This window comes from Lepisosteus oculatus, chromosome 14 (assembly GCF_040954835.1).
Source record: "Lepisosteus oculatus isolate fLepOcu1 chromosome 14, fLepOcu1.hap2, whole genome shotgun sequence".
NCBI lineage: Eukaryota > Metazoa > Chordata > Actinopteri > Semionotiformes > Lepisosteidae > Lepisosteus > Lepisosteus oculatus.
Window position 1 is genome coordinate 39,005,602 of NC_090709.1, and position 25,715 is coordinate 39,031,316.

At 61.8% G+C, this 25,715-nt stretch overlaps 1 protein-coding gene and 1 long non-coding RNA gene across 16 annotated transcripts in view; both read right to left on the bottom strand.

Annotated features, from left to right (window-relative positions):
• Positions 1 to 252, bottom strand: part of LOC107076155 (uncharacterized) — a 118,356-nt gene extending 118,104 nt beyond the window's left edge. Inside the window, exon 1 of the long non-coding RNA XR_011192117.1 lies at positions 184 to 252. This is a non-coding gene — a long non-coding RNA (uncharacterized lncRNA). The remainder of the gene's footprint in view (positions 1 to 183) is intronic.
• Positions 253 to 1,332: 1,080 nt separating this feature from the next.
• LOC138243408 (uncharacterized) overlaps positions 1,333 to 25,715 on the bottom strand; it is a 35,451-nt gene continuing 11,068 nt past the window's right edge. For 10 of the 15 annotated variants that reach the window (XM_069198993.1, XM_069198999.1, XM_069198995.1 and 7 more), the window contains 9 exons: positions 24,598 to 24,736; positions 22,637 to 22,891; positions 21,372 to 21,653; positions 17,698 to 17,801; positions 14,993 to 15,086; positions 14,161 to 14,433; positions 13,137 to 13,407; positions 2,414 to 2,536; positions 1,333 to 2,345 (listed from right to left, as the gene is read on the bottom strand). In XM_069198993.1, coding sequence (XP_069055094.1) covers positions 2,237 to 2,345; positions 2,414 to 2,536; positions 13,137 to 13,407; positions 14,161 to 14,433; positions 14,993 to 15,086; positions 17,698 to 17,801; positions 21,372 to 21,653; positions 22,637 to 22,891; positions 24,598 to 24,661 — 1,575 coding nt within the window. In that variant the 5' untranslated portion in view covers positions 24,662 to 24,736 and the 3' untranslated portion in view covers positions 1,333 to 2,236. Of the gene's footprint in view, positions 2,346 to 2,413; positions 2,537 to 13,136; positions 13,408 to 14,160; positions 14,434 to 14,992; positions 15,087 to 17,697; positions 17,802 to 21,371; positions 21,654 to 22,636; positions 22,892 to 24,597; positions 24,742 to 25,715 lie in introns of all 15 variants that reach the window. The other 5 variants (XM_069198988.1, XM_069199002.1, XM_069198989.1 and 2 more) reach the window with 4 other exon arrangements.

Genomic DNA, 25,715 nt, shown 5'->3' on the forward strand with positions numbered 1-25,715 from the left:
CAACCCACATCCCAACTAATCCATACCTGTCTTCCCACTGCCAGCCTGTGGACATCCTGGAAAACTGGGGAAAAGAATACAGGAGAGATCATACAGCCCACATCCCAACTAATCCACACCCGTCTTCCCACTGTCAGCTTCTGGACATCCTGGGAAAACGAGAGACTGGAGAGAGCATCTAACCTCCATCACAACTCCCTATCCACACCCGTCTTCCCACTGTCAGCCTCTGGACATCCTGGAAAACTGGGGAAAATAATACAGGAGAGATCATTCAGCATAGATCCCAACTAATCCATACCCGTCTTCCCACTGTCAGCCTCTGGACATCCTGGAAAATTTGGGAAAAGAATACAGGAGAGATCATACAACCCACAGCCCAACTAATCCACACCCGTCTTCCCACTGTCAGCCTCTGGACATCCTGGAAAACTGGGGAAAATAATACAGGAGAGATCATTCAGCATAGATCCCAACTAATCCATACCCGTCTTCCCACTGTCAGCCTCTGGACATCCTGGAAAATTTGGGAAAAGAATACAGGAGAGATCATACAACCCACAGCCCAACTAATCCACACCCGTCTTCCCACTGTCAGCCTCTGGATAGTCATGAACATCTGGGAAAAGATGGCAGGGGAACCCAGCCTGTACCCCTACCTGTCAGTGTGACCCCTGTGGCTGGTGCTGCATGAGCTCAGAGAGCAGGAGGCTCTGCTGTCGGCTGTACAGATCACGAGTCTGAGGGCAGCAGTCCGGCTCGGTCCTGCTCCTCCGAGTCCGAGCACAGCACTCCCTCTGCTCCCCAGACTGATGCGGCGTCGTGCCCTCGAGAGAGACCCCCAGCCGAGAGGAACGAGCACATCGCCCCCCGGCACAGAGGAGCTGTGTGGATTCGATCACAGCGGTTAACCACACCGCGCTGTGAAACAGAGTTTGCAAGTCGGGCTCTGTTATCACTACAATCACTCCAATCAGCCCAGTAATGGCCGACACGGACCTCGGTCCTCAGCCTGCGGGCTCTTGGGGTCCCGGGCTGTCTCCCACAAGCCTGACGAGGGCTCCGTGCGTCGATGAGGAGTAAAGGGACTGATCTCCGCCTGCGTCAGGACTGGTGTTGCTGCTGGAGTGTCCCCAGTGGAGAAACTCGTCGCAGACGCCTCGTTTCCAGAGACTCGTGCTTCAGCTGTGATCAGACTGAACTCTCTGGGAAGAGCAGTCTGGCGGACCCCGGTGCAGACCGGTCCGTCAGGAACACGGACTGAGATCCGTGTCAGGTCCTGGAGAAGACGCTATGGGATGCGGTGAGAGCTGGAGAAGACAGGAGGCGTGGTGCAAGGGAACACACAGGGGTTTAATAGTGCACACAATAATAGTGACAGTCCGCGAGACAGTGAACCGGGAAGACAGAACAGCATCCAAATCCGAGCAGGTCAAAACACAGTCCGGGAGTCCTCCTCTTCCTCCTCCCACTTCCTGTGCAGTTCCTCCTCTTCCTCCTCCTCTCACTTCCTGTGCAGTTCCTCCTCGGGCCTGAAAGCAGAACCTGAGGCGGACGGCACCAGCCCAACACGGATCACTTCTCCTGTGAGAGGCACACGGGAGAGTCACTGCTGTCCTCTCTCCAGGAGCAGGACTGGACACGCTGACCGACTGACCCCTCCAGGAGCAGGACTGGACACGCTGACCGACTGACCCCTCCAGGACCAGGACTGGACAGCCCTGCTGCAGACACAGGCAGGGGGCAGGAAGTGGAGCTGGACTGCGGCCCCTCAGGCAGGGGGCAGGAAGTGGAGCTGGACTGCGGCCCCTCAGGCAGGGGGCAGGAAGTGGAGCTGGACTGCGGCCCCTCAGGCAGGAAGTGAGAGCGGGCTGGGGCAGGCTGGGAAGCCCGGGACTTTCCACCGGCCCGCAGGGTGATGGGATTGGGAACACAGCCAGGAGGGGGGGTCTGGGGGTGGTCCTCCACTCTGTCAGAGACTCCCGACACCCCCAGCGGCCGGAGAGCTCGGGGGACTCCTCTCGGGACAGGGGGGGCGTGCGTGGGGGGGGACGGACGGCGGACGAGATCACAGACAGGGGGGCGAGACGAGATCGACTGCAGCTTTATTTGAGGGGGGACAGGGAGCAACTGGGGTGGGGACAGGCAGCGGGCCGGGGTGGGGGACAGGCAGCGGGCCGGGGTGGGGGACAGGCCAGAGACACCCGACAGAAGCGTCTCTCGGGCCGGGTCACGGTCACAACCCCCAGCCTGGCGCTCCGGGTGATGTCATCACCACGCGCCCAGGGCCGCGGGCCTCAGCCGCCCCTTCAGGACCGCCGCTATCCGGGCTGCGACCCGGCCGCCTGCGGAGACAGAGGCGGGTCAGGACCGGTCAGGACCGGCCGGGCCGCGGTCCGCAGTGAAGACCCACCTGTCTGCTTGCTGCTCCGGCCCCAGCGGGACGCGGCCCCGGCCAGCGACAGGACCAGGCCCAGCGACAGAGCCCACAGCGCCGTGGCGACCAGCCTCCAGTCCGGTGGGGCCGTCGGGGGCTCTGGGGGGACAGGGGGGTCAGCTCAGCCCACTGGACACACACACACCCCCTGGACAGGACACCAGCCCCTCACTGGACACACACACACACACACCCTGGACAGGACACCAGCCCCTCACAGGACACACACACACACACCCTGGACAGGACACCAGCCCCTCACAGGACACACACACACACACCCTGGACAGGACACCAGCCCCTCACAGGACACACACACACACTCACACACCCTGGACAGGACACCAGCCCCTCACAGGACACACACACACACACTCACCCCAGGGGGGGTGAGCTCAGCTCACTGGACACACACACACCCCCTGGACAGGACACCAGCCCCTCACTGGACACACACACACACTCACACACCCTGGACAGGACACCAGCCCCTCACAGGACACACACACTCACTCACACACCCTGGACAGGACACCAGCCCCTCACAGGACACACACACACACTCACCCCAGGGGGGGTGAGCTCAGCTCACTGGACACACACACACACCCCCTGGACAGGACACCAGCCCCTCACTGGACACACACACACACTCACACACCCTGGACAGGACACCAGCCCCTCACTGGACACACACACACTCACACACCCTGGACAGGACACCAGCCCCTCACTGGACACACACACACACACACCCCAGGGTGGGTGAGCTCAGCTCACTGGACACACACACATCCCCTGGACAGGACACCAGCCCCTCACTGGACACACACACACACTCACACACCCTGGACAGGACACCAGCCCCTCACTGGACACACACACACACTCACACACCCTGGACAGGACACCAGCCCCTCACTGGACACACACACACACACACCCCAGGGTGGGTGAGCTCAGCTCACTGGACACACACACATCCCCTGGACAGGACACCAGCCCCTCACTGGACACACACACACTCACACACCCTGGACAGGACACCAGCCCCTCACTGGACACACACACACACCCCCTGGACAGGACACCAGCCCCTCACAGGACACACACACACACCCCCTGGACAGGACACCAGCGCCTCACAGGACACACACACACACACCCTGGACAGGACACCAGCCCCTCACAGGACACACACACACACACACACCCTGGACAGGACACCAGCCCCTCACAGGACACACACACACACACCCTGGACAGGACACCAGCCCCTCACAGGACACACACACACACACACTCACACACCCTGGACAGGACACCAGCCCCTCACAGGACACACACACACTCACACACCCTGGACAGGACACCAGCCCCTCACAGGACACACACACACTCACACACCCTGGACAGGACACCAGCCCCTCACTGGACACACACACACTCACACACCCTGGACAGGACACCAGCCCCTCACTGGACACACACACACTCACCCTGGACAGGACACCAGCCCCTCACTGGACACACACACACACACCCTGGACAGGACACCAGCCCCTCACAGGACACACACACACACACCCTGGACAGGACACCAGCCCCTCACAGGACACACACACACACACCCTGGACAGGACACCAGCCCCTCACAGGACACACACACACACACCCTGGACAGGACACCAGCCCCTCACAGGACACACACACACACACCCTGGACAGGACACCAGCCCCTCACAGGACACACACACACACACCCTGGACAGGACACCAGCCCCTCACAGGACACACACACACACACCCTGGACAGGACACCAGCCCCTCACAGGACACACACACACACACCCTGGACAGGACACCAGCCCCTCACAGGACACACACACACACACCCTGGACAGGACACCAGCCCCTCACAGGACACACACACACACACCCTGGACAGGACACCAGCCCCTCACAGGACACACACACACACACCCTGGACAGGACACCAGCCCCTCACAGGACACACACACACACACCCTGGACAGGACACCAGCCCCTCACAGGACACACACACACACACCCTGGACAGGACACCAGCCCCTCACAGGACACACACACACACACACCCTGGACAGGACACCAGCCCCTCACAGGACACACACACACACACACCCTGGACAGGACACCAGCCCCTCACAGGACACACACACACACACACCCTGGACAGGACACCAGCCCCTCACAGGACACACACACACACTCACACACCCTGGACAGGACACACACACACACCCTGGACAGGACACCAGCCCCTCACACACACCCTGGACAGGACACCAGCCCCTCACAGGACACACACACACACACCCTGGACAGGACACCAGCCCCTCACAGGACACACACACACACACACCCTGGACAGGACACCAGCCCCTCACAGGACACACACACACACACTCACACACCCTGGACAGGACACACACACACACCCTGGACAGGACACCAGCCCCTCACTGGACACACACACACACCCTGGACAGGACACCAGCCCCTCACAGGACACACTCACACACCCTGGACAGGACACCAGCCCCTCACTGGACACACACACACACCCTGGACAGGACACCAGCCCCTCACAGGACACACTCACACTCCCTGGACAGGACACCAGCCCCTCACAGGACACACTCACACTCCCTGGACAGGACACCAGCCCCTCACAGGACACACACACACTCCCTGGACAGGACACCAGCCCCTCACAGGACACACACACACACCCTGGACAGGACACCAGCCCCTCACAGGACACACACACACACCCTGGACAGGACACCAGCCCCTCACAGGACACACACACACACCCTGGACAGGACACCAGCCCCTCACAGGACACACACACACACCCTGGACAGGACACCAGCCCCTCACAGGACACACACACACACTCACACTCACACACCCTGGACAGGACACCAGCCCCTCACTGGACACACTCACACTCCCTGGACAGGACACCAGCCCCTCACAGGACACACACACACTCACACTCCCTGGACAGGACACCAGCCCCTCACAGGACACACACACACACACCCTGGACAGGACACCAGCCCCTCACAGGACACACACACACACACCCTGGACAGGACACCAGCCCCTCACAGGACACACACACACACACCCTGGACAGGACACCAGCCCCTCACAGGACACACTCACACACCCTGGACAGGACACCAGCCCCTCACTGGACACACACACACACCCTGGACAGGACACCAGCCCCTCACAGGACACACACACACACTCACACACCCTGGACAGGACACCAGCCCCTCACAGGACACACACACACACACCCTGGACAGGACACCAGCCCCTCACAGGACACACACACACACCCTGGACAGGACACCAGCCCCTCACAGGACACACTCACACTCCCTGGACAGGACACCAGCCCCTCACAGGACACACTCACACTCCCTGGACAGGACACCAGCCCCTCACAGGACACACACACACACCCTGGACAGGACACCAGCCCCTCACAGGACACACACACACACCCTGGACAGGACACCAGCCCCTCACAGGACACACACACACACCCTGGACAGGACACCAGCCCCTCACAGGACACACACACACACTCACACTCACACACCCTGGACAGGACACCAGCCCCTCACTGGACACACACACACACCCTGGACAGGACACCAGCCCCTCACAGGACACACTCACACTCACACTCCCTGGACAGGACACCAGCCCCTCACAGGACACACACACTCCCTGGACAGGACACCAGCCCCTCACAGGACACACACACACTCACACACCCTGGACAGGACACCAGCCCCTCACAGGACACACACACACACACTCACCCCAGGGGGGGTGAGCTCAGCTCACTGGACACACACACACCCCCTGGACAGGACACCAGCCCCTCACAGGACACACACACACCCTGGACAGGACACCAGCCCCTCACAGGACACACACACACCCTGGACAGGACACAAGCCCCTCACAGGACACACACACACCCTGGACAGGACACACACACACACACACCCTGGACAGGACACACACACACACACACACCTCACCCCAGGGGGGGTCAGCTCAGCTCAGTGGACACACACACACACACACTCACCCCAGGGGGGCTCAGCTCAGTGGACACACACACACACACACACACCCTGGACAGGACACCAGCCCCTCACAGGACACACACACACCCTGGACAGGACACCAGCCCCTCACAGGACACACACACACCCTGGACAGGACACCAGCCCCTCACAGGACACACACACACCCTGGACAGGACACCAGCCCCTCACAGGACACACACACACCCTGGACAGGACACCAGCCCCTCACAGGACACACACACACCCTGGACAGGACACCAGCCCCTCACAGGACACACACACACCCTGGACAGGACACCAGCCCCTCACAGGACACACACACACCCTGGACAGGACACACACACACACACACCCTGGACAGGACACACACACACACACACCCTGGACAGGACACACACACACACACACACACACACACCCTGGACAAGACACACACACACACACACACACCCTGGACAGGACACACACACACACACACACACACACACACACACCTGGACAGGACACACACACACACACACACACACCCTGGACAGGACACACACACACACACACACACACACACCCTGGACAGGACACACACACACACACACACACACACCCTGGACAGGACACACACACACACACACACACACCCTGGACAGGACACACACACACACACACACACACACCCTGGACAGGACACACACACACACACACACACCCTGGACAGGACACACACACACACACACCCTGGACAGGACACACACACACACACACACACACCCTGGACAGGACACACACACACACACACCCTGGACAGGACACACACACACACACACCCTGGACAGGACACACACACACACACACACACACCTGGACAGGACACACACACACACACACACACACACACCCTGGACAGGACACACACACACACACACACACACCCTGGACAGGACACACACACACACACACACACCCTGGACAGGACACACACACACACACACACACACCCTGGACAGGACACACACACACACACACACACACACCCTGGACAGGACACACACACACACACACACACACCCTGGACAGGACACACACACACACACACACACCCTGGACAGGACACACACACACACACACACACACACCCTGGACAGGACACACACACACACACACACACACACACCCTGGACAGGACACACACACACACACACACACACACACACACACCCTGGACAGGACACACACACACACACACACACACACACACACACACCCTGGACAGGACACACACACACACACACACACACACACACCCTGGACAGGACACACACACACACACACACACACACACACACACACACACACACACACACACACACTCACCCCAGGGGGGCTCAGCTCAGCTCAGTGGACACACACACACACACTCACCCCAGGGGGGCTCAGCTCAGTGGACACACACACACACACACTCACCCCAGGGGGGCTCAGCTCAGTGGACACACACACACACACACACTCACCCCAGGGGGGCTCAGCTCAGTGGACACACACACACACACACTCACCCCAGGGGGGCTCAGCTCAGTGGACACACACACACACACTCACCCCAGGGGGGGTCAGCTCAGCTCAGTGGACACACACACACACACACACACAGACACACACACACACACACTCACCCCAGGGGGGGTCAGCTCAGCTCAGTGGACACACACACACACACACACACTCACCCCAGGGGGGGTCAGCTCAGCTCAGTGGACACACACACACACACACTCACCCCAGGGGGGGTCAGCTCAGCTCAGTGGACACACACACTCACCCCAGGGGGGTCAGCTCAGTGGACACACACACTCACCCCAGGGGGGGTCAGCTCAGCTCAGTGGACACACACACACACTCACCCCAGGGGGGGTCAGCTCAGCTCAGTGGACACACACACACACACACTCACCCCAGGGGGGGTCAGCTCAGCTCAGTGGACACACACACACACACACACTCACCCCAGGGGGGGTCAGCTCAGCTCAGTGGACACACACACACACACTCACCCCAGGGGGGGTCAGCTCAGCTCAGTGGACACACACACACACACTCACCCCAGGGGGGGTCAGCTCAGCTCAGTGGACACACACACACACACTCACCCCAGGGGGGGTCAGCTCAGCTCAGTGGACACACACACACACACACTCACCCCAGGGGGGGTCAGCTCAGCTCAGTGGACACACACACACACACACTCACCCCAGGGGGGGTCAGCTCAGCTCAGTGGACACACACACACACACACACACACTCACCCCAGGGGGAGGTCAGCTCAGCTCAGTGGACACACACACACACACACACTCACCCCAGGGGGAGGTCAGCTCAGCTCAGTGGACACACACACACACTCACCCCAGGGGGAGGTCAGCTCAGCTCAGTGGACACACACACACACACCCCAGGGGGGGTCAGCTCAGCTCAGTGGACACACACACACACACCCCAGGGGGGGTCAGCTCAGTGGACACACACACACACTCACTCACCCCAGGGGGGGTCAGCTCAGTGGACACACACACACACTCACTCACCCCAGGGGGGGTCAGCTCAGTGGACACACACACACACTCACTCACCCCAGGGGGGGTCAGCTCAGTGGACACACACACACACTCACCCCAGGGGGGGTCAGCTCAGTGGACACACACACACACTCACTCACCCCAGGGGGGGTCAGCTCAGTGGACACACACACACACACTCACCCCAGGGGGGGTCAGCTCAGTGGACACACACACTCACTCACCCCAGGGGGGGTCAGCTCAGCTCAGTGGACACACACACACACACTCACCCCAGGGGGAGGTCAGCTCAGCTCAGTGGACACACACACACACTCACCCCAGGGGGAGGTCAGCTCAGCTCAGTGGACACACACACACACACTCACCCCAGTGGACACACACACACACACTCACCCCAGTGGACACACACACACACACTCACCCCAGTGGACACACACACACACACTCACCCCAGTGGACACACACACACACACTCACCCCAGGGGGAGGTCAGCTCAGCTCAGTGGACACACACACACACACACACTCACCCCAGGGGGGGGTCAGCTCAGCTCAGTGGACACACACACTCACCCCAGGGGGGGTCAGCTCAGCTCAGTGGACACACACACACACACTCACCCCAGGGGGGGTCAGCTCAGCTCAGTGGACACACACACACACACTCACCCCAGGGGGGGTCAGCTCAGCTCAGTGGACACACACACACACACTCACCCCAGGGGGGGTCAGCTCAGCTCAGTGGACACACACACACACACTCACCCCAGGGGGGGTCAGCTCAGCTCAGTGGACACACACACACACACTCACCCCAGGGGGGGTCAGCTCAGCTCAGTGGACACACACACACACACACTCACCCCAGGGGGGGTCAGCTCAGCTCAGTGGACACACACACACACTCACCCCAGGGGGGGTCAGCTCAGCTCAGTGGACACAAACACACACACTCACCCCAGGGGGGTCAGCTCAGCTCAGTGGACACACACACACACACTCACCCCAGGGGGGTCAGCTCAGCTCAGTGGACACACACACACACTCACCCCAGGGGGGGTCAGCTCAGCTCAGTGGACACACACACACTCACCCCAGGGGGGGTCAGCTCAGCTCAGTGGACACACACACACACACACTCACCCCAGGGGGGTCAGCTCAGCTCAGTGGACACACACACACACACACTCACCCACACTCACCCCAGGGGGGGTCAGGTCAGCTCAGTGGACACACACACACACTCACCCCAGGGGGGGTCAGCTCAGCTCAGTGGACACACACACACACACTCACCCCAGGGGGGTCAGCTCAGCTCAGTGGACACACACACACACACTCACCCCAGGGGGGGTCAGCTCAGTGGACACACACACACACACACACACACACACACCCCAGGGGGGGTCAGCTCAGTGGACACACACACTCACCCCAGGGGGGTCAGCTCAGCTCAGTGGACACACACACACACACTCACCCCAGGGGGGTCAGCTCAGCTCAGTGGACACACACACACACACTCACCCCAGGGGGGTCAGCTCAGCTCAGTGGACACACACACACTCACCCCAGGGGGGGTCAGCTCAGCTCAGTGGACACACACACACACTCACCCCAGGGGGGTCAGCTCAGCTCAGTGGACACACACACACACACACACACACACACACTCACCCCAGGGGGGGTCAGGTCAGCTCAGTGGACACACACACACACTCACCCCAGGGGGGGTCAGCTCAGCTCAGTGGACACACACACACACACTCACCCCAGGGGGGTCAGCTCAGCTCAGTGGACACACACACACACACTCACCCCAGGGGGGGTCAGCTCAGTGGACACACACACACACACACACACACACCCCAGGGGGGGTCAGCTCAGTGGACACACACACTCACCCCAGGGGGGTCAGCTCAGCTCAGTGGACACACACACACTCACCCCAGGGGGGTCAGCTCAGCTCAGTGGACACACACACACACTCACCCCAGGGGGGGTCAGCTCAGCTCAGTGGACACACACACACACTCACCCCAGGGGGGGTCAGCTCAGCTCAGTGGACACACACACACACTCACCCCAGGGGGGGTCAGCTCAGCTCAGTGGACACACACACACACACTCACCCCAGGGGGGTCAGCTCAGCTCAGTGGACACACACACACACTCACCCCAGGGGGGGTCAGCTCAGCTCAGTGGACACACACACACACTCACCCCAGGGGGGTCAGCTCAGCTCAGTGGACACACACACACACTCACCCCAGGGGGGGTCAGCTCAGTGGACACACACACACACACTCACCCCAGGGGGGTCAGCTCAGCTCAGTGGACACACACACACACACTCACCCCAGGGGGGGTCAGCTCAGCTCAGTGGACACACACACACACTCACCCCAGGGGGGTCAGCTCAGTGGACACACACACACACACACTCACCCCAGGGGGGGTCAGCTCAGTGGACACACACACACTCACCCCAGGGGGGGTCAGCTCAGTGGACACACACACACACACACTCACCCCAGGGGGGTCAGCTCAGTGGACACACACACACACACTCACCCCAGGGGGGTCAGCTCAGTGGACACACACACACACACTCACCCCAGGGGGGTCAGCTCAGTGGACACACACACACACACACACACACTCACCCCAGGGGGGGTCAGCTCAGTGGACACACACACACTCACCCCAGGGGGGTCAGCTCAGTGGACACACACACACTCACCCCAGGGGGGGTCAGCTCAGCTCAGTGGACACACACACACTCACCCCAGGGGGGGTCAGCTCAGTGGACACACACACACACACTCACCCCAGGGGGGTCAGCTCAGCTCAGTGGACACACACACACACTCACCCCAGGGGGGGTCAGCTCAGCTCAGTGGACACACACACACACACACTCACCCCAGGGGGGGTCAGCTCAGCTCAGTGGACACACACACACACACTCACCCCAGGGGGGGTCAGCTCAGTGGACACACACACACTCACCCCAGGGGGGGTCAGCTCAGTGGACACACACACACTCACCCCAGGGGGGGTCAGCTCAGTGGACACACACACACTCACCCCAGGGGGGGTCAGCTCAGTGGACACACACACACTCACCCCAGGGGGGGTCAGCTCAGTGGACACACACACACTCACCCCAGGGGGGGTCAGCTCAGTGGACACACACACACTCACCCCAGGGGGGTCAGCTCAGTGGACACACACACACACACACTCACCCCAGGGGGGGTCAGCTCAGTGGACACACACACACTCACCCCAGGGGGGGTCAGCTCAGTGGACACACACACACACACACACTCACCCCAGGGGGGTCAGCTCAGTGGACACACACACACACACTCACCCCAGGGGGGTCAGCTCAGTGGACACACACACACACACTCACCCCAGGGGGGTCAGCTCAGTGGACACACACACACACACACACTCACCCCAGGGGGGGTCAGCTCAGTGGACACACACACACTCACCCCAGGGGGGTCAGCTCAGTGGACACACACACACTCACCCCAGGGGGGGTCAGCTCAGTGGACACACACACACACACTCACCCCAGGACACCCCCTGGACAGGACACCAGCCCCTCACAGGACACACACACACACCCTGGACAGGACACCAGCCCCTCACAGGACACACACACACACACACACACCCCCTGGACAGGACACCAGCCCCTCACAGGATACACACACACACCCTGGACAGGACACACACACACTCACCCCAGGGGGGGTCAGCTCAGCTCAGTGGACACACACACACACTCACCCCAGGGGGGGTCAGCTCAGCTCAGTGGACACACACACACACACTCACCCCAGGGGGGTCAGCTCAGCTCAGTGGACACACACACACACACACTCACCCCAGGGGGGGTCAGCTCAGCTCAGTGGACACACACACACACACACACACACTCACCCCAGGGCACCACCAGCGGCTGGGCCAGGCTGCGGTGCTCCACGATGCAGGACAGCTGCTCCGCGGGCCTCGGGCCGGGCTCCAGGAAGGCGTGGGTCTGGTAGAGCCAGTCTCCGTCCGGCGCCGCCCGCTGGACCCCCCCGGCGCCGCCCCGCCGCCCCGCAGCCAGGTGACGGAGATGCGGGGGGGTAGAAGCCCGTGGCGTGGCACACCAGCACCAGCGAGCCGTCCGCCCCGCCGCCCAGCGCCGTGATGCTCACCGCCGGCGCCACTGGGGGGGCAGAGCGTCACACTCCAGCCTGTTCCCCACCCCCACCCCCCTCTGTGTACAGCAGAGCCTCCTGTCCTGACTGGAGGAGCTCACCCAGCTGTGTCTGGAGAGAAGCCAGGGTATCAGCTTCAACCACAGGGCTGGGCAGCTTGTTCCCCACCCCCGCCCCCCTCTGTGTACAGAAGAGCCTCCTGTCCTGACTGGAGGAGCTCACCCAGCTGTGTCTGGAGAGAAGCCAGGGTATCGGCTTCAACCACAGGGCTGGGCAGCTTGTTCCCCACCCCCGCCCCCCTCTGTGTACAGAAGAGCCTCCTGTCCTGACTGGAGGAGCTCACCCAGCTGTGTCTGGAGAGAAGCCAGGGTATCGGCTTCAACCACAGGGCTGGGCAGCCTGTTCCCCACCCCCGCCCCCCTCTGTGTACAGAAGAGCCTCCTGTCCTGACTGGAGGAGCTCACCCAGCTGTGTCTGGAGAGAAGCCAGGGTATCGGCTTCAACCACAGGGCTGGGCAGCTTGTTCCCCACCCCCGCCCCCCTCTGTGTACAGAAGAGCCTCCTGTCCTGACTGGAGGAGCTCACCCAGCTGTGTCTGGAGAGAAGCCAGGGTATCGGCTTCAACCACAGGGCTGGGCAGCCTGTTCCCCACCCCCACCCCCCTCTGTGTACAGTAGAGCCTACTGTCCTGACTGGAGGAGCTCACCCAGCCTGTTCCCCACCCCCGCTCCTCTCTGTGTACAGTGTGGGCTCATGCTCACCCGTCTTGTTCAGTATGGAGCTGTTGAACAGCCTGGCGTTGGGCACACAGTAGTGGTCCCGGTTGGCCAGCATGGTCGCCATGACGCCGGGATCCCTGTTGAACCTCTGGGCGTTCGCGATGCCGAAGCGGGTGTACCCCTCGAACCGCTGCACCCTGCTGTCGTAGCGGAGGTACTCCAGCCTGTTGAAGACCTGGCTGTTGATGTAGACCAGCCCGGTGAGGTTACTGGGGTCGAACTCGCAGATCTCCAGCGACTCGTAGGCGTATCCCTCTGGAGGAGAGACGAGCTCTTTAACATCAGGTGTCTGAGCACGAGGAGTGTGTCTTCTCACAGACCCCAGCCTGACAGGGAGAGAGAGAAGCTGGGGGTCAGAGCGCAGGGTCAGCCGTTGTGCAGCGCCCCTGGAGCAGCTGGGGTCAGGGGCCTCGCTCAGGGGCCCAACGCAGTAGGACAGACACGTATCCTGAGCCCCAGAGCCACAGCCTCAGAGACGAGCTTTCGCACAGAAACCCTCACGAAGGCAGTCCGAACCCAAACACCGCCCAGAGCAGGGAACGCGACTGAAACACTCCGACAGTTACTCGTCTGCTACTGGAACACAGCCCCTACAGTGCGTGTGCACTGGTCCCCAGCGATTCTCCCCTGATCACTCCCAGCACTGGGGTCAGCGGTGTGGTCTCCACTGCAGGACACTGCGGTCATGTGATGTGTTTATACCGCACAGAGAAGAGCTCCTGCCCCATCTGTGACCGTCTCTCTCTCTGCCCCGGTCCCTCTGTCCGTCTCTCTGCCCCCCCTCGCTGTAGAAGAGACCCCCGGGCTGACTTACCCACTCCAGGGCGGCCCCAGGGTCCCCCGACCAGCAGCTGGACCCAGAGAGAGACGAGGACAGGAGACATGCTGAGACCCGCAGGGTGAGCAGACTGCGGAGAGAGACGCAGGGGTAGTGGGTGGAGAGAGGAAGAGAAAGTGTATTTGGAGAAAGAGGCTGTCGCTACCAGTCTGAAAGTAATTTGTGTGTGTGTGGACAGAGACAGTGACTATGTGTGTGTGTGTATTTGGAGAAAGAGGCTGTCGCTACCAGTCTGAAAGTAATTTATGTGTGTGTGTGGGGAGAGAGAGAGATGGCGATTGTGTGTGTGTAGAGAGAGAGAGATGGTGACTGTGTGTGTGTATTTGGAGAAAGAGGCTGTCGCTATGAGAGTGAAAGTAATTTGTGTGTGTGGAAAAACTGTGTGTGTGTGTATTTGGAGAAAGAGGCTGTCGCTATGAGAGTGAAAGTAATTTTTGTGTGTGTTGCAGGGAGACAGTGACTGTGTGCGTGTGTGGGGAGAGAGACGGTGACTCTGTGTGTGTGTGTTGCAGGGAGACAGAGCTGAGCCCTGCTCTCACAGTACAGACCAGGAAGAGATGCTGCTGTTCTTTCACTCCGCTGTGCGGGTTCGAGACTCTCTCTCTCCTGCTCTGTGAGCTCCCAGCATGCCTCACAGGGATCACGGGTTCGAGACGCTCTCTCTCCTGCTCTGTGAGCTCCCAGCATGCCTCACAGGCGTGGCGGGTTCGAGACTCTCTCCTGCTCTGTGAGCTCCCAGCATGCCTCACAGGGGTCGCGGGTTCGAGACGCTCTCTCTCCTGCTCTGTGAGCTCCCAGCATGCCTCACAGGGGTGGCGGGTTCGACACTCTGCTGCTCTTCACTCTCTCTGTGCTGTGAGGGGGCAGTGAGAGCCCACAGGGGTCACAGGTTCGAGACTCTGTGCTGTTCACTCTCTCTGTGCTGTGAGGGGGCAGTGTGAGAGCCCACAGGGGTCACAGGTTCGAGACTCTGTGCTGTTCACTCTCTCTGTGCTGTGAGGGGGCAGTGAGAGCCCACAGGGGTCACAGGTTCGAGACTCTGTGCTGTTCACTCTCTCTGTGCTGTGAGGGGGCAGTGAGAGCCCACAGGGGTCACAGGTTCGAGACTCTGTGCTGTTCACTCTCTCTGTGCTGTGAGGGGGCAGTGAGAGCCCACAGGGGTCACAGGTTCGAGACTCTGTGCTGTTCACTCTCTCTGTGCTGTGAGGGGGCAGTGAGAGCCCACAGGGGTCACAGGTTCGAGACTCTGTGCTGTTCACTCTCTCTGTGCTGTGAGGGGGCAGTGAGAGCCCACAGGGGTCACAGGTTCGAGACTCTGTGCTGTTCACTCTCTCTGTGCTGTGAGGGGGCAGTGAGAGCCCACAGGGGTCACAGGTTCGAGACTCTGTGCTGTTCACTCTCTCTGTGCTGTGAGGGGGCAGGGCAGTGTGAGAGCCCACAGGGGTCACAGGTTCGAGACTCTGCTGCTGCCCGGCGAGTCTCAGAGCGGACGGCGTGTGCTGCTCTCACCTTCCACTGCAGGGGTGCGCGCCGGGCCGCGCAGAGGAGACCCCAACGTTTGGGGAGTCGGTCCCTTCACCGCCTCGAAAGGGTCCTGCCCCCCCGGGTCTCCGAACCGCGCCCCACACGACCGATCGGGTCCTTAACGGAGGGCTGGGCGGACGGACAGACAGCGGACAAGGGCCGCTGCCTCTAACCTGGGATCTTCCGGGACATCACTTCCTGACCACAGCCCGGCAGTGCCACAGGAAGTCCCGCCCACCTCCAGCTGTGCGGCTGCCCATTGGTCACTCACTCTGCTGGGGGGGTCCTGCCTTCCTCCCTCCTACAGCCAGGTGGGCGACTGACTTCTCTGTCTGGGGACTCTGCTCCTACAGCCGATACCCCCTACAGGGCCCCCAGGGACTGGGGTCGGGGGCCGCACTTTCGCTAAGGGACTTCCTGTCTCCTACAGCCTCACTTCCTGTCTCCTACAGCCTCACTTCCTCTCCTCTCTCCGCCCTCCGCCTGCTCTTCTCCCTGCGGACGACAAGCCTGTAGTAAACGCCCAGCCCACCCGAGCCGAGCCCCTGCCCGGAGTGTGAGAGAGAGACAGTGACCCCAGGTGACCCCGAGTGACCCCCCACACCACCACACAGAGACCACCGGCTCTCAACACGCAGTTTAATGTGTTCAGGCGGCGCAGTGACACACAGGAGACGGGAAGGGCTGTGCTCTGGTGCTGCAGACACACACACCTAGACACCCCCACAACATGCTGCACAAACTCCAGCTTGACAAGGTGCGAGTGTGTGTATATCTGTGTGCGTGAGTGTGCGTCTGTGATCTGTGTCTGTGTTTATCAGTGTGTGGCGTGCGTCAGTGCGTGTCTGGTGTATATCAGCGTGTGTACGTGTGTACCAGTGTCTATCTGTGCATGTCTGTGTGTAGCCGTGTGGGGTGTGCATCAGTGTGTATCTGTGCGTGTCTGAGTGTAGGCGTCTGGGGTGTGTATCAGTGTGTGTAGGAAGGAGAGTGTGTGTCTGTGCGTCTGTGATCTGTGTGTGGTGTGTATCAGTGTCTACGTGTAGGCGTGTGTAGGTTGTGTATCAGTGTCTACGTGTAGGCGTGTGTAGGTTGTGTATCAGTGTCTACGTGTAGGCGTGTGTAGGTTGTGTATCAGTGTGTGCTCAGCTGCTCACGCAGAAGAGGAGGCAGCCGGTCACGACTCCCAGCATCCCCAGCGCCATCGCCACCCCGCAGACCACCGTCAGGACAGCGCCGGGCCGGGCCTCAGGGGGCACCTCTGTAGAGACAGGAGACACACGGGGCGCAGGGTCACCCTCACCAGAGAGACAGAGGGGACAGGAGACACACGGGGCGCAGGGTAACCCTCACCACAGAGACACAGAGGGGACAGGAGACACACGGGGCGCAGGGTCACCCTCACCACAGAGACACAGAGGGGACAGGAGACACACGGGGCGCAGGGTCACCCTCACCACAGAGACACAGAGGGGACAGGAGACACACGGGGCGCAGGGTCACCCTCACCAGAGAGACACAGAGGGGACAGGAGACACACGGGGCGCAGGGTCACCCTCACCACAGAGACAGAGGGGACAGGAGACACACGGGGCGCAGGGTCACCCTCACCACAGAGACAGAGGGGACAGGAGACACACGGGGCGCAGGGTCACCCTCACCACAGAGACACAGAGGGGACAGGAGACACACGGGGCGCAGGGTCACCCTCACCACAGAGACACAGAGGGGACAGGAGACACACGGGGCGCAGGGTCACCCTCACCAGAGAGACAGAGGGGACAGGAGACACACGGGGCGCAGGGTCACCCTCACCACAGAGACAGAGGGGACAGGAGACACACGGGGCGCAGGGTCACCCTCACCACAGAGACAGAGGGGACAGGAGACACACGGGGCGCAGGGTCACCCTCACCAGAGAGACACAGAGGGGACAGGAGACACACGGGGCGCAGGGTCACCCTCACCAGAGAGACAGAGGGGACAGGAGACACACGGGGCGCAGGGTCACCCTCACCACAGAGACAGAGGGGACAGGAGACACACGGGGCGCAGGGTCACCCTCACCAGAGAGACACAGAGGGGACAGGAGACACACGGGGCGCAGGGTCACCCTCACCAGAGAGACAGAGGGAACAGGAGACACACGGGGCGCAGGGTCACCCTCACCAGAGAGACAGAGGGGACAGGAGACACACGGGGCGCAGAGTCACCCTCACCAGAGAGACAGGAGACACACGGGGCGCAGAGTCACCCTCACCAGAGAGACAGAGGGAACAGGAGACACACGGGGCGCAGGGTCACCCTCACCAGAGAGACAGAGGGGACAGGAGACACACGGGGCGCAGGGTCACCCTCACCAGAGAGACACAGAGGGGACAGGAGACACACGGGGCGCAGGGTCACCCTCACCACAGAGACAGAGGGGACAGGAGACACACGGGGCGCAGGGTCACCCTCACCAGAGAGACAGAGGGGACAGGAGACACACGGGGCGCAGGGTCACCCTCACCAGAGAGACACAGAGGGGACAGGAGACACACGGGGCGCAGGGTCACCCTCACCACAGAGACAGAGGGGACAGGAGACACACGGGGCGCAGGGTCACCCTCACCACAGAGACAGAGGGGACAGGAGACACACGGGGCGCAGGGTCACCCTCACCACAGAGACAGAGGGGACAGGAGACACACGGGGCGCAGGGTCACCCTCACCAGAGAGACAGAGGGGACAGGAGACACACGGGGCGCAGGGTCACCCTCACCACAGAGACAGAGGGGACAGGAGACACACGGGGCGCAGGGTCACCCTCACCAGAGAGACAGAAGGGACAGGAGACACACGGGGCGCAGGGTCACCCTCACCAGAGAGACAGAGGGGACAGGAGACACACGGGGCGCAGGGTCACCCTCACCAGAGAGACAGAGGGGACAGGAGACACACGGGGCGCAGGGTCACCCTCACCAGAGAGACACAGAGGGGACAGGAGACACACGGGGCGCAGGGTCACCCTCACCAGAGAGACAGAGAGGGGACAGGAGACACACGGGGCGCAGGGTCACCCTCACCACAGAGACAGAGGGGACAGGAGACACACGGGGCGCAGGGTCACCCTCACCACAGAGACAGAGGGGACAGGAGACACACGGGGCGCAGGGTCACCCTCACCACAGAGACAGAGGGGACAGGAGACACACGGGGCGCAGGGTCACCCTCACCAGAGAGACAGAGGGGACAGGAGACACACGGGGCGCAGGGTCACCCTCACCAGAGAGACAGAAGGGACAGGAGACACACGGGGCGCACGGTCACCCTCACCAGAGAGACAGAGGGGACAGGAGACACACGGGGCGCAGGGTCACCCTCACCACAGAGACAGAGGGGACAGGAGACACACGGGGCGCAGGGTCACCCTCACCAGAGAGACAGAAGGGACAGGAGACACACGGGGCGCAGGGTCACCCTCACCACAGAGACAGAGGGGACAGGAGACACACGGGGCGCAGGGTCACCCTCACCAGAGAGACAGAGGGGACAGGAGACACACGGGGCGCAGGGTCACCCTCACCAGAGAGACAGAGGGGACAGGAGACACACGGGGCGCAGGGTCACCCTCACCAGAGAGACAGAGGGGACAGGAGACACACGGGGCGCAGGGTCACCCTCACCACAGAGACAGAGGGGACAGGAGACACACGGGGCGCAGAGTCACCCTCACCAGAGAGACAGAGGGGACAGGAGACACACGGGGCGCAGAGTCACCCTCACCAGAGAGACAGAGGGGACAGGAGACACACGGGGCGCAGGGTCACCCTCACCAGAGAGACAGAGGGGACAGGAGACACACGGGGCGCAGGGTCACCCTCACCACAGAGACAGAGGGGACAGGAGACACACGGGGCGCAGGGTCACCCTCACCACAGAGACAGAGGGGACAGGAGACACACGGGGCGCAGAGTCACCCTCACCAGAGAGACAGAGGGGACAGGAGACACACGGGGCGCAGGGTCACCCTCACCAGAGAGACAGAGGGGACAGGAGACACACGGGGCGCAGGGTCACCCTCACCACAGAGACAGAGGGGACAGGAGACACACGGGGCGCAGGGTCACCCTCACCAGAGAGACAGAGGGGGTATCTATCTGTGCTCCTGGGGCAGGAAGGCAGTACTCAGGCCAGGGCACCCCCAGGGGCAGGAGGGCAGGAGGGCAGTACTCAGGCCAGGCCACCCCCAGGGGCAGGAGGGCAGGAGGGGAGGAGGGCAGGAGGGCAGTACTCAGGCCAGGCCACCCCCAGGGGCAGGAGGGCAGGAGGGCAGGAGGGCAGTAGGGCAGGGGAGCAGGGGAGCAGGGGAGCAGGGGAGCAGGGGAGCAGGGGAGCAGGACTCACCCCAGGCCACCCCCAGGAGCAGGAGGGCAGGAGGGCAGGACTCACCCCAGGCCACCCCCAGGAGCAGGAGGGCAGGAGGGCAGGACTCACCCCAGGCCGCCCCCAGGGGCAGGAGGGCAGTACTCACCCCAGGCCGCCCCCAGGGGCAGGAGGGCAGGAGGGCAGGACTCACCCCAGGCCACCCCCAGGGGCAGGAGGGCAGGAGGGCAGTACTCACCCCAGGCCACCCCCAGGGGCAGGAGGGCAGGAGGGCAGTACTCACCCCAGGCCACCCCCAGGGGCAGGAGGGCAGGAGGGCAGTACTCACCCCAGGCCACCCCCAGGGGCAGGAGGGCAGGAGGGCAGTACTCAGGCCAGGCCGCCCCCAGGGGCAGGAGGGCAGGAGGGCAGTACTCAGGCCAGGCCACCCCCAGGGGCAGGAGGGCAGGAGGGCAGGACTCACCCCAGGCCACCACCAGGGGCCGGCGCAGGGCGCGGTGCTGCAGGTGGCAGGTGTACACGTCGCCCGGCCGGGGGCTGAAGGGCAGCAGCGAGTAGCAGCTGTAGGTGGCGTCGCGGCGGACCAGCGACAGCGTCTGGGGGGTCGTCCCGGCGACCGGCTCGCCGTTCCGGGCCCAGGCCAGGCCCAGCGGGAAGGGGTAGTAGCGCTGGGCGGAGCAGATCAGCGTGTTGGGCTCCCCCGGCCGCACCACGCTCTTGGGGTACACCATGGCCACGGGGGGCTCTGCGGGGAGGAGAGGAAGGAATCGGGGGTCAGTCGCCATCGTGACCCCCGGCGGACCCACGCAGGGGAGAGAGCTGCTGCTCTCTGGGAACAGCTCGGAGCTTCCCAGCAGGACAGATGGGGGCCCCCCACCCCCTGCAGGCGGTGAACCCCAGTATTCCCCTGCCATTCCTGGACCAGACAGCCCCCCACCAGAGTGAGGACTGAGCACCAGATGTCCCTCTATAACAGTGACCCCAACAGCAGGGCTGGGCAGCCTGTTCCCCACCCCCACCCCCCTCTGTGTACAGCAGAGCCTCCTGTCCTGACTGGAGGAGCTCACCCAGCTGTGTCTGGAGAGAAGCCAGGGTATCGGCTTCAACCACAGGGCTGGGCAGCTTGTTCCCCACCCCCACCCCCCTCTGTGTACAGAAGAGCCTCCTGTCCTGACTGGAGGAGCTCACCCAGCTGTGTCTGGAGAGAAGCCAGGGTATCGGCTTCAACCACAGGGCTGGGCAGCTTGTTCCCCACCCCCGCCCCCCTCTGTGTACAGAAGAGCCTCCTGTCCTGACTGGAGGAGCTCACCCAGCTGTGTCTGGAGAGAAGCCAGGGTATCGGCTTCAACCACAGGGCTCGGCAGCTTGTTCCCCACCCCCACCCCCCTCTGTGTACAGTAGAGCCTCCTGTCCTGACTGGAGGAGCTCACCCAGCTGTGTCTGGAGAGAAGCCAGGGTATCGGCTTCAACAGCAGGGCTGGGCAGCCTGTTCCCCACCCCCACCCCCCTCTGTGTACAGCAGAGCCTCCTGTCCTGACTGGAGGAGCTCATCCAGCTGTGTCTGGAGAGAAGCCAGGGTATCGGCTTCAACAGCAGGGCTGGGCAGCCTGTTCCCCACCCCCACCCCCCTCTGCGTACAGTAGAGCCTCCTGTCCCAGGGTGAAAGGTGAAAGGTCAGGGTCACCCCCACCCTGTGTGTGCAGCGGACCCGGCCCCGCGGCCCCTCACCGGCGGTCTCTGGCGGGAAGCCCTCGGCGCGGGCGGCGGTGGCCAGGTTGTTCCTGCAGAGCTGCCTGCTGGCCAGCGCCTGGGCCACAGAGTCCGGCCCCAGGGCGAAGGGGTCAGCGAAGGGGGGCAGCGTGAGGACGGCCTGCCGCAGCTCCAGGTCCACGAAGAACATCTGGTCCCCGTCCAGCTGGCCCAGCGCCTGCGACTCCGTGTCGTTGGACAGGCAGGCGGTCAGGTCCACCGCCCGGTGCAGCACTGGACAGGGACGGGACACACACCGGGCACTGACTGGACACAGGTCACACACCGGGCACACACCGGGCACTGACGGGACACAGGTCACACACCGGGCACTGACGGGACACAGGTCACACACCGGGCACTGACGGGACACACACGGGTCACTGACGGGACACACACGGGTCACTGACGGGACACACACGGGTCACTGACGGGACACAGGCGAGTCTGTCTCTCACTGTCCATCACTGGACTGGACAGAGACAGGTCACACACAGGGCACTGACGGGACACAGGTGAGTCTGTCTCTCTCCCTGTACACTGCTCTTCATCACTGAACTGGACACACCCAGGTCATTGACAGAGGACAGATCTACAGGAGTCTCTCTCTCTCTCCCTCACTGTAAGCCCAGTGATCCGTCTCTCTCTCTCCCTCACTGTAAGCCCAGTGATCCGTCTCTCTCTCTCCCTCACTGTAAGCCCAGTGATCCGTCTCTCTCTCTCCCTCACTGTAAGCCCAGTGATCCGTCTCTCTCTCTCCCTCACTGTAAGCCCAGTGATCCGTCTCTCTCTCTCCCTCACTGTAAGCCCAGTGATCCGTCTCTCTCTCTCCCTCACTGTAAGCCCAGTGATCCGTCTCTCTCTCTCCCTCACTGTAAGCCCAGTGATCCGTCTCTCTCTCTCCCTCACTGTAAGCCCAGTGATCCGTCTCTCTCTCTCCCTCACTGTAAGCCCAGTGATCCGTCTCTCTCTCTCCCTCACTGTAAGCCCAGTGATCCGTCTCTCTCTCTCCCTCACTGTAAGCCCAGTGATCCGTCTCTCTCTCTCCCTCACTGTAAGCCCAGTGATCCGTCTCTCTCTCTCCCTCACTGTAAGCCCAGTGATCCGTCTCTCTCTCTCCCTCACTGTAAGCCCAGTGATCCGTCTCTCTCTCTCCCTCACTGTAAGCCCAGTGATCCGTCTCTCTCTCTCCCTCACTGTAAACCCAGTGATCCGTCTCTCTCTCTCCCTCACTGTAAGCCCAGTGATCCGTCTCTCTCTCTCCCTCACTGTAAGCCCAGTGATCCGTCTCTCTCTCTCCCTCACTGTAAGCCCAGTGATCTGTCTGTCTCTCTCTCACTGTAAGCCCAGTGATCTGTCTCTCTCTCTCTCACTGTAAGCCCAGTGATCTGTCTGTCTCTCTCTCTCTCACTGTAAGCCCAGTGATCTGTCTGTCTCTCTCTCTCTCACTGTAAGCCCAGTGATCTGTCTGTCTCTCTCTCTCTCACTGTAAGCCCAGTGATCTGTCTGTCTCTCTCTCTCTCACTGTAAGCCCAGTGATCTGTCTGTCTCTCTCTCTCTCACTGTAAGCCCAGTGATCTGTCTCTCTCTCTCTCACTGTAAGCCCAGTGATCTGTCTCTCTCTCTCTCACTGTAAGCCCAGTGATCTGTCTCTCTCTCTCTCACTGTAAGCCCAGTGATCTGTCTCTCTCTCTCTCACTGTAAGCCCAGTGATCTGTCTCTCTCTCTCACACCAGACCATTACGATCAGATCCTTCACACAGCTGAGCCTCTCCTGTCAACAAAGAAGTTGCGATGAAGATCTCTGCCTCGTCTTCAATTCATGTCACACGTTATGACATTTCACAAAGTAAGGAAGTAAGTAAGGAAACTGCAGTTACCCACAATAACAAAAACACCGGAGGAGTGTGTGCATTTGAAGCCAGCCGCGCTCGTCTTACCCTGAGCCTGAACAGACAGGGACAGCGCTGCCAGGACCAGAGCTGGCCAGGCACAGGTCTTCATGGTCAGGACAGTGGTCTCCAGGGGACAGCGGGTCAAGACGGGTCTCCTCTGGAGCTGCAGGGCTTCGACACCGAGCTGCACTCAGACACAGTCAAGGGAAACTCCTGTCCATCCCTGGACTCACCAGCCAATCACAGCACTCCCCCTCCGAGTCACCGCCTCTCTGCCTCACCAGCCAATCACAGCACTCCCCCTCCGAGTCACCGCCTCTCTGCCTCACCAGCCAATCACAGCTCTCCCCCTCCGAGTCACCGCCTCTCTGCCTCACCAGCCAATCACGACGCCCCTCTGGTTCTTAAATCACAGCTCGTTTGTACAGATTTTATTTAATTCAGTTAAAAGCTAACACTTCACACAGAGAGGGGTGGGGGTGGGGAACAGGCTGCCCAGCCCTGTGCTTGAAGCCGATACCCTGGCTTCTCTCCAGACACAACTGGGTGAGCTCCTCCAGTCAGGACAGGAGGCTCTGCTGTACACAGAGGGGGGTGGGGGTGGGGAACAGGCTGCCCAGCCCTGTGCTTGAAGCCGATACCCCGGCTTCTCTCCAGACACAGCTGGATGAGCTCCTCCAGTCAGGACAGGAGGCTCTGCTGTACACAGAGGGGGGTGGGGGTGGGGAACAAGCTGGCTGAGCTGCTCCAGTCAGGACAGGAGGCTCTACTGTACACAGAGAGGGGTGGGGGTGTGGAACAAGCTGCCCAGCCCTGTGGTTGAAGCTGATACCCCGGCTTCTCTCCAGACACAGCTGGGTGAGCTCCTCCAGTCAGGACAGGAGGCTCTTCTGTACACAGAGAGGGGTGGGGGCGGGGAACAAGCTGCCCAGCCCTGCTGTTGAAGCCCAGTCTGAAGACTATGGACAGAGAGCTGCTGAACAGCACTGCAGTGTCAGACTCTGTGCCCTCTCCCTCACACCTGATGACTCGGCACCAGCACTGTCTGCTGATTCGCTGCTCGAAGTCTCCCTGCAGGGACTTTCCAGAGCCTGCTGCAGTGTGTGGACTGTGGCACACCAGTGTGAGAGAGGGATCGGACCGGTAGAAACACCAGCGACACC